At 39.7% G+C, this 15488-nt stretch overlaps 1 protein-coding gene across 1 annotated transcript in view; it reads right to left on the minus strand.

Moving 5' to 3' along the window:
• The window catches only part of PSMB7 (proteasome 20S subunit beta 7), a 75102-nt gene that overhangs the window by 33990 nt on the left and 25624 nt on the right, over positions 1–15488 (minus strand). The window contains exon 6 of the mRNA XM_004375653.2: positions 2078–2136. Coding sequence (XP_004375710.1) covers positions 2078–2136 — 59 coding nt within the window. The remainder of the gene's footprint in view (positions 1–2077; positions 2137–15488) is intronic.

The following is a 15488-nucleotide window of genomic DNA, read 5'->3' on the forward strand; positions in this document are numbered from 1 at the left end:
AACAATATGTGTACTACTGTTTCATGAGAAACTATTTGTTCTGTAAGCCTTCACCTGAAGTACAATAAAAATAAAATAAAATAAAATAAAATAAAAAACGCTAAGAGCTGGGGAAGGCTGCCTTCAGGACTTATGTGTCTACATGCTTGTTAGTGGCAAGGATGAAACACAGTAGAGGAGTAATTTGGTACCAGAAAGTATGCAAATACATTGGTCACTCCTTTAAAGGTGAGAATGGAAGACCTGTAGATTTGTTCTCGGAAGATTTTTAGACGGGTTGCTCAATGGCGGCACACCTATATTAAAGCAGACTGAGGCGGCATGTCATTCAGAAGATACCACTTCCCTCACTACAGAAGAAAATAATACAAGTAGTCCCCAACTTATGACATATTCGAGTTACAACGAACTGCTCTCATGACTGTCTTTTTTTTTTTTTTGGTACATCTTATTGTTAGTAATACGTACTACATACAATGTTGCAGCACGTAATTTGCTAATGTTATCATTCTCAAATGTTCACTCGCAGATGTTCAATTTTCTGATTTACTGTTCAAAACACTGCCATATAGCAGGCTATGAAGCTAAAAAAAAAAAAAAAGGAGGTTGTAGTGCAGTAAATAACTTAATACGACCTTCTAGCCTATAACTCCCACCAAATGACTGGGTGGGGCTATGCAAATGAGGTGTACGGAACCCTAACAAGGGGATTGGTCAGTTCTGCCATCCCGCCAGGCTTAAAGGGAGACATCAAGAGAGTAGGAACTGTAACACGGAAAACAGAGAGTGAGAGCTATTAACACTGGAGACAGCAAAAAGCAGCAGCAGGGGACAGCACGGTGGGCTTCCTGGCCCATGGAGTGAGAAAGTTGAGTGCCTTCCAGCAGGAGGCTTGCTGGCAGAGTAGGGTGCCTCCAGGCACTTGTTGGAGCTAGGTTTGCCGACCCACAGAGCTAGAGCTGAGTGCCTTTGGGCCATGGCTTACCCGCACAGTAGGCTGCCTCTGGGCACTTATCACTGAAGCTAAAACAGATTTGTAACAACTGCCCAAGCAGAGCAGAGGCAAGGCCAAGAGGCCGAGAGGCCAAGGGGCCAAGGGGCCAAGGGGCCAAGGGCCAGGGAGAGGTGCCTGTGGGCACAGCTGAGAAGAGGCTGTCCTGACCGAAAAACTGTATCCTGAGTGTTCCTGAACCTGAACTGTAACCTGTTACTCCCTAATAAACCCCATAATCGTGAGTATTGTCTGTGAGTTCTGTGTGGCCACTGCAATGAATTACTGAACTCAGCAGAGAAGCAGAGTGTACCATGGGAGGGACATACAGTGTCAGAATTGGTAAAATTGGCTTGCTAGAGGAACTAAGTCTGAACTCCGCCTCACAGCAATCAGTCTTGCGCTGCTGATCTTGATTCTCTTTCCCCCTTGTGAAATTAGAGGAGGTCAGATGCCTCCGCCACACCATTTTTACACAGGTATTCGACTTCTGTCAGAACTGATGACACAGTCACTGGAACGAAACCCCGCTGTAAGTCAGGGGCTACCTGTATCTTAAAGATATGGTTGAGACGTTAGATCGATCACTGAGAAGAATCCGCTATACACATGATCCTGTCCCCATTTTCTGCCAAATGCAGAACAATCTATAGGGATTTTTAAAACTGCCCCCATTTTCAGGTCACGTCTGTATAACATACAAAGACATACATAGTTTTTCTATTCTTAAGTGACAGAATAGGAAAACCTGTCATTTTGAGGTATGTTGACACAGAAAGCTTAGTGCACAAGAAAACAGTCAACCTTGCAGCAGCATTTACAGCCAAGAAGATTCTTAGACAGTTCAGAGCAAAAAGCTGAATAGTGCTGGCTCCTCAAGCTCATCGGAGGCAGGGGCAAGGCCACTACAAATGAAGCTTTCCTAAACAACTGGTCTCAGCAAACATAATATAATAGCTGCGCCATACAGCATTCCAACCAACAGTGCTGTATAAGCTTTGGAGGAATCAGCAATCAATTTGGAAATGTTCAACATACAGCTGGAAAATAGGTGGAAGACAATAAAACTGCAGGAACTTTACATACCTCCATATCTGGCCTAAACTTATCTTCAAATACAGCCATTGCTGCCAAGGAACCAGAACCTGTAAGGAAAAGATGCACTTTTAGTGTATTTTACCAACTCCCAGCTTCTCTATCTCAAGTTTACCTCGGGGCAGCAAAAATGGCAAAATACTCCCGGTGTAACATTCAAGTACAATGTAAGTATCAATCCTGTAGGGCTATATAAACCAGGCAAACAGTGCTCTTCAAAAGCCTGGACTCACACTTACTACTATCTCGGGTAAACCTGCAACTGGCCCTACTCCTACTACTGACAGGAATAACTGTAAATTATTCACAGTAAAATGCTGAAACATGAAAATGAGGTTATGGAGAATTTGTATTTTTTTTTTCAAAAAGTGAATGCCACATAATTTCCCATATCCTGTGCTATGAGTCTTGTGCTCCACAATTATGCCTTGGCAGGCTGCTGCTGGGTAGAGAGCTAAATACCAAGCCAGTTAGAAAGAATAGATTGTTTTAATGAGTTGGTCCTGGTACAGTCACCTTGACATACAGGGAAGAAACTACCGCACCAGCAATGGTAACAGGAATGCGAGCCGCAGCCACCAGGTTATTCCAGCTACAACTGTAAAACACTTTATTATGTGGCATTTATTTGGAGCTATTATTTTTAGTTTGTACTTTGAAGAGTAACAGCTGAGCAGACAAAATGACAAAGAAACAAAAATTTATTATCACAATAGCAAATGGCTGAAAGGTTATGCTGCATAGATATTAACAGATAGTAAATTTACCCTTACAAAAATAGGATATAAAGGCATTACAAATAAGTATGGGCTCCCTTTGAATGGATGTAAAAAGCAGCTCAATACCATTTGAAAATGTAAACTTGCTTCGTTCAGAAACCAGAGAATCTTTAGGAAACCATCATCTTGTCTTTACAGGGTCCTGGCAATATTTCAGGATACTCTACTTTTGGAGAGAGGATAGAGTTGCCCACAATTTTTTACTCCAATTAGAAGATTTTTTTGGCATTTATTACTTTTTAACTTGTTTTGCATAACACTATCTATTTAGCTGGGTCACAGAGAAAACCATATTTTCTATTTAAAATGATTTGTGTACATCGCTTGACCACCTCAATGGTTTAGCAAAGGAAAAAGGCAGCGATTAAACAGTTTCAAATGAGGTGTCCTGCTGATTTTCTCAAGTCTGCTGAATGTATAATGAAAAAGGGGAAGCTGACAGCAATGCTGCATTGAGAAAATACAGACTACCTTATCTGAACCATTTAAGGAGGTCCAATTATAGATCAAATTTAAAGGGTAGAAACAGCAGATTTACAGACACAAATCAATGAACATGGTAATCCCAATGAATATGACAGATACTCCTGTTAACGGAATATTGCTGCGGTTGAGGATCATTACCTTCACAGTACCGGATACATCACATCTAAAGCAGTAGGAAGCATCAAGTGTAGACCAGCATTACAAGCAATGACTATTCATTTAGGCTTTGGGAGCAAAAGGCAACCCCTCTTCCCCCTCATACTTTTTTTTTTTTTAAAAAAAAAAACCTAAAATGGGGATCTAAAGAAATATTGAAAAAGAAAAAAAACACTTTAGAAGAAGACAGAAATTAAACACATATAAAGCCAATGCGCTCAGATAAAACTACTACACATGCAATAGTAAATTCACCAAAGCCAAACCTCTGAATTTCAAAGTAAACGTCACCTTGAAAATCTGGAGAAAGGACCAAATTCCACCTACATTTGTGAGTTACATGTTTACTTTGAGATTCAGTGGTCAAGGTAAAAAAGTAACCTAAGTTTCTGTTTTAAGGCACAGGTGAGAACCTGTCTTGGACTTAATAATAAAAATGAGCTGATTTTGTGTGGAAAACAAAGGGCAGCTGTTATGAAGACACAGGAAAATTGCAAATGAGGAAATCTCAGGAAAAAACCTTCTAAATACAAGATACTCCTGCAGAGAGCCCAACAGCAGGCGTGCCTTTTCCAGCCTGGCCCAGGAATATCTCTGCCCAAGGGTAAAAACACCAGAGGTCCGAAATAAACATTAAAAAGGACAGGGGAAAGGTGGGCATTTACACAAGAGTTAACAACCTTGTGGAATAATACATAGGAATTACTGTTAAAAGGAAAAAAACAAGCTTACCTTAAAAGCATTTTTTCTTACAAATTACCGGCCCTGTTTTTTATCCTGGGCCGTCCTTTCTTTGGCAGTTTCATTGTAAATAAATTATTTTTATTCTTTCACTTTTCCTAGGTACATATATTTCCTTCTGCTCAGCTTCATCCAATATTTTAACAAATGAAAAATATTTCCCCCCAATAAAATAATTCTTCCTTTATCAAAAGCTTTTTTCCTACTTAGAAACAACAAGGCATATAGGTTTTCTGTAAGTGGAAATTACATACTAAATCCATAGACTCCAAGAAAAAAAAGGGACTATCTTGTGTGGGGACCCCCGCCACATTATTGGAAACAGGTGAATTTTTTTAAGTACTGTAAGGTATAGGACAGGTAAACACAGAAAGGGCACTGGAGCTCTTGTATTTCTAATTTCTTCTTTTTCACACCATACACACACGGAGCTGTGAGACACACACACACGGAGCTGAGATATTTTCTAGGAAGCAAGAGCTTCCTCACCTGCCTAATTCTGCTTCCCCCGAAGTCAAAGATAAGCAGGCCCCAAAATAAACTAGAAATTCAACATTAAAAACAATTTCTAAATCACTTGCAAATTAGCTCCTGCTCCTAGCTTTTTAGGAAAAGAGGCCTTTTGGCGCCCCCTTTTCAGAAATACATAGAAGTGCTAGGAAATGAGAACAATTGATTTTGTCAACAGGTTTCTAGGTAACTCTGGATGTGTGTCTGCTATTTAGAAAACTGGAGTGAGACTTTCAAATATGACTGCAATTGCCCAAGGTGGCAAGAGAACAAGATGCAAATCAAAGCAATGCAATTGGGGGAAGGAATAAGGAGAAGCGGTCATTTTTTTAAAAAATGGTAAATTCAATGAGACCAATACTTTTTAATATTTTCATTCAAGTTGCCTACATATTGGTCCAACACCCAAAATTATATACAATAAGATATCAGACAAATGCCATAGTTAGTACAGCAGCCATGTGACCTACAAAACATTTAAATATTATATCCCATTTTTCCCATGTTGTTGTTGTTAGGTGCCATCAAGTCAGTTCTGACTCATAGCGACCCTATGTACAACAGAACAAAATACTGCCCAGTCCTGAGCCATCCTCACAATCATTGTTATGCTTGAGCCCACTGTTGCAGCCACTGTAATAATGTTCTGAGACATTCCATTATTTCGGCATCGAAACTACCCAACCTGGGACTCTCTCTCATATCCAAAACCAAGGCAAAAATCCTTTCAGGCCTGCCCTCAAAGAACTTACCATCGTAGTAGGGAGAAGAAGGAGCCAAGGAGAATAAATAAGAGCATTTTGTTGAGCATCCACCAAGTGCCAACATCATATTTTGTCATTTAGTCATCCTCATAATAGTCCACGAATATGGTGGGGCCTCCTGTCTAGAGTAACAGAAGTAACAAGCACAGGGGTAGGATCCCTGCCTCAGGTGTGACCCTGTGTCACTCACTCATACAGAAAGTTCTATATGCCACAACACAGTTTATAGAGGACACCTGAGACTTTCCATGACCAGCTCTCTGCCTCCCTCAGCCCCCTCCTCTTCCCCAACACATACACACTTTATACTCCACCAATACCAAGCTCCACCAATATTAAACGTCCATGCCACTTTAAGCCTAGCTCATCTTGGCACATGGTATATTCCCTTTGCCCCCTTGATGGTACACAACTCCTGGTCACCCTTCGAACCCTCACTAAGAAATCAGGTGTTCCCAGAGGTCTTCCCTGACCACTACCACACACCCCTACCCAAAAGAGTTTATCACTATCATCTCTGCAACTTGTCCATCCTTTCATCATCTGCATCCCCTATATATCTAGCAAACTCTGGCACACAGTGAGCACTATATAGTTATTTGTTGACTTAAGCTGCACTGAACTGTGAGTACAACTGTCCAAGTGGAGGAGCCACAAAAACTCTAAGTTGACCCTAAAGGAGTGATGATAGCAGGAAATGCCTTGACAAAGTGCAAAAGAACATTTATTGCCTAATTTACCATACGGAGCTGAATTTAAGACAAACTCAAACGCAAAGCAAGTTCAATTTTCAAAAAGAAATACAGGCTTTAAAACCACAAAACCAAGTCCTATTATATGTCCCACTCTGGTCCAAACCATTGTGATATCACAGAAGTGAAATGCCCTCCTTAGATTTCTACATTCTACTACCAAAGCTCTCCGTCTCATCAGTAGTTTCCATGTAGCTGCTCCTTAGCAACCTCCACCAAGACTGCCTTTTTCAGCCCACCCACAGTCTCTGAGTAGCCAGTGTTGCTTCCAGAACAAAGCTCTTTAAAACAGAAAAATAAGGTGTGATTCAGTGACAAGCACTTGGAGAGATAGCAATGTGCAAGACACTTCGAATGGCTACCTAGTTACCCTCTGACTTACCTGCTACATCCACTGTCCTCCCCCAAGGTCACCCATGCTCCCACACACACCTACACCCACCCGCCCACTCTGCTTAACCACGCCTGACTCCCAAACCACCCAGGAGCCAGGCTGTGGAGAGACACAGGGATGAGAGGCTCAGATGCACACACGGGCCTCTCTCACCAGTGGGGCTCCAGGAACACTGCACTTCCTGGGTCACTACAGCACACTCCGTTAGGCACCACTGCTCCTGCTACATGCTCATTAAAAGAATTCCTTCTACAAGTCCTGGAAAGAAATCTGACCTGCTCACCATATCTGACTGTCAAGGTGTCACCCACAGACCTTCAAGGTGATACTGTGGGTCACCAATGTCTGCTGCCCCAGGAGAAGGGGGTCCCAAGCACAAGTGCCACAAGGGCCGTATCTCCATTTGGTTTTGTCTTTAACAACCAGGCCAATCTTTTAAAATGACATATCTGTTCTTATTAATGGCAGGCTACTGACTTTAAAAAAAATTATTAACTCCTGTGACTAATATAAGCCTTGAAACTTAGAAAAATGTGTAATATGCAGAAAATCAATAACTTAAAAATTCACAAATAACATCAATACCGTAAGAGAGAAAAGGACACAGTAATTTACAAAAAAGACAAAAGGCAGTGGCCTAAAACATTTGAAAGCATTGTTCAAGTCACTAGTAATCAAAGAAATATAAATTACAATAAAAAGGCCACTTTTTGCCTTTTAGATTAGCAAGGATTAAAAAGAGTAACAATATCCAGTGCTAACAAACGTGTGTGAAATGCGCACTCTAACACACTAGTAGAAGCAAATCGACAGAAATTTTCTAATGGTCAATTTAGAAGCATCAGTCAGAAATCATAGAGCTGTACATGTCCACCAATCCAGCAATTCTACTGCTAGGGAGTTATTATAAAGAAATAAATGGACAAGCGCCCAAATTATGTACATAAAAAGATCGTTGTTTAGGTGCTGGGAAAACTGGATTTCCACATGCAGAAAAATGAAGCAGGATCTATGTTTCATACCATACACAAAAACAAATTCAAAATGGATTAAGGACCTAAATGTGCAACTAAAACAATAAAAATTCTTAGAAGAAAAAGCAGGGGCAACCCTGTCAGGCCTAGCTTTTAACAATGGATTATCTAACATAATTAAAAAAACACGAACAGCAAAAGACAAAATAAATAAATAAGAAATCATAAAAATTAGAAACTTTTGTTCATCAAAAGAAAAAACTGAAAAAAGACAAGCTACCAACTGGAAGAATATCTTCAGAAACCATTTAGCCAACAAGACTCTAATAACCAAAATATACATAAAACTTTGCAACTTAACAACAAAAAGACAACCCAATCATAAAATGGACAAAGGACATTTCACCAAAGAGGACATTCAAATGGCCACCAAACACATGAAAAGATGCTCAACCATTAGCCATCAGAGACATACAACTCGAAACCACAATGAGACACCAATTCACTCCTACTAGGATGGCTAAGATTAAAAAAAAAGAACTGAAAATAACAAATGTTGGTGAGGATGTGGGGCAACTGGAATGCTTACCCACTGCAGCAGGTGGGAATGCAAAATGTTACAGCCATTGTGGAAAACAATGTGGGGGTTGCTCAAAACACTGGAAAAAAAAAATACCATATGACCCAGCCATTTCACTTTTCGGTATATATCCAAAAGACTTGAAAGCAGAGACTCCAACAGAGACTTGTACACCAATGTTCATTACAGTACTATTCAAAATAGCCAAAAGGTGGAAACAACCTAAATGCCCATCAACAGATGAATGGATAAAGAAAATGCGGTATATACATACAATGGAATATTACTCAGCCAGGAGTAGAAATGAAGTCTTGATACATGCTACAACATGAATGGAGCTGGAAGACATTATGCTGAGTGAAATAAGTCAATCACAAAATGACCTCACTTACATAAAAAGAAAAGGCAAATGTATAGAGAACAAAGTTTATCAGTGGTTACCAGTGGCTGCAAGAGAGGCGGGGTTAACAGTGATGGAAATACCGCACTGATTAAGGGTAGGGTTGCCCAGCCAATTATTGTAACTGCTGTCAATAAGTTGTATACCTGTAAAAAGCTGAACTGGCAAAAGTTGTCTGATAGATATATTTACAACAATGACCAAAAAAAAAAGAGTAGCTGCTGAGGCTGCTTATGTACAACCAAAAACTTCATGAGATTTGGTATCCTGGTTTGGAGGTTTAGGGTCTTGGTTTCATGGGACATCCCAGTTAACTGGCCTAATAACATGTTCAGTGCCTCTGTTCTACCTCCTAGTTTGATGCATAATGCCTGGAGTCTGTCTTAAAAGCCTGCAAGCAGCCATTCAAGGTACAACAATTGGTCTCTATTTGCCTGGTGCAACAGAGGAAGCAGGAAAGTCAGGAAGAGGAGGAAGAAATGGAACGTGTGGCTAACTGCTTCCATGAACAACTGCCTCCTTTGCCATGAGACCAGAACAACTGGATGGTGCCCAGCTACCACTACTGAACATTTTGATTAAAGATTCCATAGAAGAACTTTGATCAAATGGGAGAAAATGCAGAACAGAAATTTCAAATTGTCATGGACTCCAGACTTCCTGGAGCCATGAAGTTTGGATGAACCCCTGAAAACTACTGCCCTGAGATAATCTTTAAACCTTAAATCAAAAATACCCCCCTGAAGTCACCTGAAAACCAAGTAATAGTTTAGCTTAACTAGTAAAAAATGTCTCCCTTGAGCATTATGCTCTTTTAAGAACCATCTATATGGGATCAAAATGACAACAGCAACTCGAAAGATTAGATAGGAACCTTAGGGGACACTGAATTTCTGTTAATGGGGGAAGAACACTCAGAAGAGGAGGGTGAAAATGGTTGCACAACTCAAAGAATGTAATCAGTGTCACTAAGTGGTACATGTAGAAACTGCTGAGTTGGTGTATGTTTTGCTGTGTATATTCTCAACAAAAAATAAGTAAATAAAAGTTAAAAAAATATATATTGTTTAGACTGGCAAAAAAAACCTGGAGGTAAATGTAAAGGTCCAACAATAGAGAGATAGGGAAAGTAAATAATAACATACTATATAAGCAGTCATTACAAGCAACGAAGCAGATACATATTTTTCAGCAATAAAAAAATAACCATGATATATATTTAGTAGGGAAAGACATGTTCCAAAGCAATATGAATAGATATGTTTACACAATATATATTATGCAAATCTGGAAGAATATCAATCAAAATATTATGCTTACTGCTGGGTGGTGCCATTTCGTTTTCATTTATCTGTGTTTTCTCCAAAAAGCATACATTACTTTGCAATTTTTTTTGCAAAGTTAAGGTATAAACTTGGAGACATAAGAGTCCATCATTGCAAAGGGATTAAAAAAAAAAATGCAAATAGACCAAGCAAGACCTTGCTAGCTGCTGTCAGTCTTCCTGTGCAACAGCAGCAGCATGCAGCTTATTCCTTAAATTTGTATACAGGGGCCTCAATCCATGCATAGGTCAATAGTCTCAAGGAACGACAGCAATCAATCATTACAAACAAATAAATATACCATGTCTCTCTTTACCACTGCCCATAGGAGGGCTTCCTTAGGATCGGCTTTAGAGGTAAGATCATCTTAATAACGAAGTCCTCTGAGCATATCAGCACTGAGCCAGACCCCACTTTTCCAGAAGTCTACTCTGTGGCAAAGTACTAACCAGACTACAGCAACCATATAGCTACAATATGTGTGCAAGGCATAAGAAATTTCAAAGCACAGTCACATCTGTTTTGTTTGCTCTTACAAAAACAGACAAAGCGCCAGAAAGAGGAATGAAGTCCTGATGCATGCCACAACATGGATGCAACTAGAGGACATTATGCTGAACAAAATAAGTCAACACAAAAAGACAAACACTATCTGATATCACTTATATGAAATAAGCAAATATATAGAAACAATAATTAGTAGTCACCAGGGTCGGGAAGGAGGGGGAAATAGGGAGTTATCTGCTTAGAGTGCACTGGATGTATATTAATGGTGGTAGGATAATTTGGAAACGGATAGCGAGAATGGTTCCACAACTTGAAGAATGTAATCAATGTCACTGAATTAATTGTATGTGTAGAAGCTAATGGATTGTTGTGTTTTGGTATGTGTTTATCATTATTTAAGGGGGGGAAAAAAAGAGGAGGTAGGATTAGTCCCATTTTACAAAAGAAGAACGTGAAACTCAGAGAGAGAAGGAACTTGCTCAGATCACATAGCCAGTGATTAGCAAATCTGGGATTTTCAAATCTTTATCAATCTAAAGTGTGCTATGTTCTTTCCATTCCAGCATGCTGCCTCTTAAATAGCAAAGCCAAACACCTGAAATCAAGATTAGCAGGTCAGCCTGGAAGCAGCAGCTATCTTTTCTTAGTTCTCCACTCCAAAAAAGCATCCTTTCAAACTTGCTTTTTCTTCAGATTTCAGCAGAATGATTACCACACATCTGGATATAGTTAATTTGTGTTCTTCTACGTGAAAACTCAAATGAGACCGGAATTTTAGTTAAATGTTTTAAGTGATTAAACATATGTCATTTACTGTTTAGCAATGCTACTCAATATCAGTTCTAAAGACATTTATTTTAAAATAGCTAGACCTAAAAATAGACTCATCAAAAAAAAAAAAAAAAAAAGTGAAATTAGTCTCCATTTTCTAAAGCCTCTCAAAGAGTTTTTGATCTTAGCTTACCAACATTATTAGTTCAATCTTAACCTCACTTTTTCTGAGAGAACAATCCAACTCAGGGCAAAATCTGACATGAATCAAGAAAACTCTACAGTCTTTCTCTACATATTGTTTTTACTTGCTATTACTTTTAAAAACGCTTGCATTAATATGGCTCGGGAATAATTTTTTTTAACATGTTATTTTTATGCATGTCAGTGTTCACTAAAGGACTAAATCAAGCCTAGCAATTCTATAATCAATGTTATCAGACATGCTGAGGAAACATTAAAAGAATGAAATACTTTTCTAAACCCTGCTGCTCAAACTCTAGGAAGGATCCGAAAACTAGCAGGTGGAAAATTTGCTTTTTCTAATAAGGTCTACGCTCACAAACTCTCAGATTATTGAGTCTTTTACGTCCCAGACCCTGAACTCAAGTGGCGCAGGTAATTTCTCATATTACAGATAAGGAAACTGAGACTCAACTAGTTCAAGTAATTTTTCCAAGGTAACAGTCAATAAGAAGTGGAGCCAAAATTCAAACCTACATCTTATGGTTCTTAAGCCCATGTACCTTTCAAAAGGGCAACTTCCCACTCATTCCTTCAAACAAACCATTCCCGGGTGCCCACTTGGTGGCAGGCTCTGGGAACACAAAGATGCATAGGAGTAGCACAGCTCTGATGTCTCCTAGCTGTTTACCCCTGGCACATCACTGAAGTCCTCTGAGCCCTGCAAGGCTGCCACGCCACTCTAGGAGGCATCATCACATTAGCACAATGTGAATGCTGCCCTGAAACTGTGCAGCGCAGCAACCCTACAGCACTAGTTCCCTCACCCACACAAAACGGGATGATAACAGTATGTATCTACCTCATAAGGTGGCTGTGAGGGTTAATGAGATGATGCATGTAAAGCACAATGCTGGCACATAGTAGAAGCTCCATAAAAGCTAGCTGTTGTCATTATATTCTAAGACAAGTTCCCTGCCCTCCAAGAGCTATTTTATACAGTCATTCTCAACAAGTTCAAGAATCAGCAGCTTTAATGGAAACAAAGGTTTTCAAAATTTCTTCTCTCAATGTTGTGAAGTTCTGAGAGACGGCAGGAAATGGATTTCTACTGCTTTTACCAAATCAATATCAGATATTTTCAGGAAAAAAAGCTGTTCCTTCTGCTAAGGAGTGGTCCATTTTAAGCACCCAAGGACCTGTTTGCCACCATGGCCTGCCAAGGTGTAAGATGTATGCTGCGTTAAAAGAGTAACAAGCAGAACTTTCTAATCCATCAGTGTCAGCTCCTCCTGACAGAGTGCTTACTCACACTTGCTCATTGTTAGTCAACTGGCCACTTGTCCTGGGTAAAATCTGGTGCTTTCTACAGATCCTCAGATTGGGATCATTTTTCACTCCACTCCTGTCTACCAGACCTAGTCTCCTGGTGTTGGTGCTTGCTCTGGAGGGCAACACTGCCAATGTGTGAAGAGTGATTTATGAATATAAAACAATGCTGGTGCTGAGGGAACACATTCAGACACTAGAGAGCAGTGGAGCACCTCTCACCGCTCAGTAAAACTAAGACACACAACTTGAAATGGTTTAATTTTATGCATGCATTTCATTGTAAGTCTTGGCCAAAAGTTTTCTGAGGCAAGGCAAGCCAAGCAATCAGACAATCTTGCATGGCTTGCTGAAATCCAGATTTGTCCTTTGTCAGCATTAAACAGTTTAATTCGATGTTTTCACTCCTGAGTAAGCACTGAGTATTACATTTAAACCCCTTGTGAGGGGAAGAACGCTTCCTTTTCATCAGCAAATGTACCTCAATGTCAGAGAGTCTACCTTTTATTCCCAGTGAATAATAATAATAAAGAATATTCCATTTAATATACTTAGAAATATATTTTTGAAGCATCCAAAGGCATTTTCACTCAAAAACTAAATTCTCAAAATACATAGTTCTTTTTCTAAATGTTATGTAATGTACACAAAAAGGAGTTAAATTTTACTCTAAGTAAATCAAACACCACTTGAAGGGAACAGGGATTTTTCTTACAATTGCAACTGCAACGTCTCATTGACCTGACAGGTTATAAACACTCTTAAGAAAAGACTAACAACCAGGGGCATCTAGGCCTAAAAAGTGAAAGGTTTTATTTTATTAGTGTATTTTAATGAAATGCTACAAGGTATTAAGAGAGAAAACTGTTCTCCTTAAAACAGAGGGGTCACCATAGACACATCCAAACTCCCTGAGAGACTGAACTGCTGGGTGGAGGGCTGTGGGGACCATGGTCTTGGGGAACATCTAGCTCAACTGGCATAACACAGTCTATAAAGAAAATGTTCTACATTCTACCTTGGTGAGTAGCTCTGGGGTCTTAAAAGCCTGTGAGCAGCCATCTAAGATACTCCACTGGTCTCACCCCATCGGGAGCAAGGGAGAATGAAGAGAACAAGATACAAGGAAAAGATTAGTCCAAAGGACTAATGGACCACAGCTACTAAGGCCTCCACCAGACTGAGTCCAGTACAGCTAGATGGTGCCCAGCTACCATCACTGACTGCTCTGACCGGGATCACAACTGAGGGTCTGGACAGAGCTGGAGAAGGATGTAGAATAAAATGCTAACACACACAAAAAAGACCAGATTTACTGGCCTGAAAGAGACTGGAGAAACCCCAAGACTACGGCCCCAGGGTGAAGTCACTTCCGAGGTTCACCGTTCAGCCAGGGTTTGGACAGCCCCATAAAACAAAACGGGACTAATGAGGCACAGCAGTCCAGGGACAAGGACTAGAAGGCGGAAGGGGACAGGAAAGCTAGTGATAGGGAACCCAAGGTTGAGTAAGGACAATGTTGACATGTAGTGGGGTTGTTAACCATTGTCATAGGGCAACATGTATACTAACTGTTCAATGAGAAACTATTTTGTTCTGTAAACCTTCATCTAAAGTGAGAATAGCAGCACAACTAGAAGAACATAACTGATGTCACTGAATTGTGCATGCAGAAATTTTTGAAATGGTGTATCTTTGGCTATGTATATTTTCACCAAAGAAAAAAAAGGTCAAGAAGGGAGAGGGTTGACATGTCGTGGGGTTGTTAACCAATGTCATAAAACAGTATGTGTACTGACTGTTTAATGAGAAACTATTAGTTCTGTAAACCTTCACCTAAAGTACAATAAAAAAAAAAAAAAAATCACCTATATGAGACCAAATAGTCAACAATTACTTTAAAACAAAGATGAGAATATAAGGGGGCAGGGAAACAAGATTAATGGAAACAGAACAACCAGAATGGAAATAATGAGAATGTTCACACATTGTGAAGAATGCAACCAATGTCACTGAACAATGTGTGCAGAAATTACTGAATAAGAACCTAAAGTGCTATGTAAACCTTGACCGAAAACATAGTAAAATATTAAAAAAAAAAAAAAAAAACAGAGGAGTCACCTAGCCCTATGTTTAAGAGATAAGATGGGAAGATGAAAATTACCTTACAATATGCCTCTCTTAGTCTCTGCCAGGAAATAAGCTCTCACTCAGTAGTCAGCTAAGTGCTGGCTGCACACTTCCTCCTGCTGCAGGAGCTCAGGGCAGTCCTAGCTGACAGGTCTCTCAAAGGCATCCTTGACTCTGGCTCACATTTCAAAATAACTTCCCAAACTGAAGATTATTTCACTTTGTAGGCCTTTTCCAAGTTTTCATGTCCCTCAGAACCCTCAAGGACAAAAGGGCCAGATTTTAATAATTTATAATGCACACCCAGTTTTAATCATAGGTAAATGTTTTGTCTTGTCCACAGATCCTATGTGCAAACAGTAAGAAATCCTGCTTACTGAAAATGGTGTGTGAGCACTTTTACAAACATATTTTCTCATTTACTTCATCTGTGGGCTAGATGGTATTATCTCCATTTTTTAGATGAAAAACACTAAGTTCAGAGAAATGACAGAACCTACCCGAAGTCACACAGTTAGTAATCACATAGTGGGAATCTGAACCCAGATCTGGTTAACAGTAAATCTCTAGTTATATGAACTACACAGTGAAAAGTCTTCTGATACATAAAATGACTTTCCA

This window comes from Trichechus manatus, unplaced genomic scaffold (genome assembly GCF_000243295.1).
Source record: "Trichechus manatus latirostris isolate Lorelei unplaced genomic scaffold, TriManLat1.0 scaffold00038, whole genome shotgun sequence".
Lineage (NCBI taxonomy): Eukaryota > Metazoa > Chordata > Mammalia > Sirenia > Trichechidae > Trichechus > Trichechus manatus.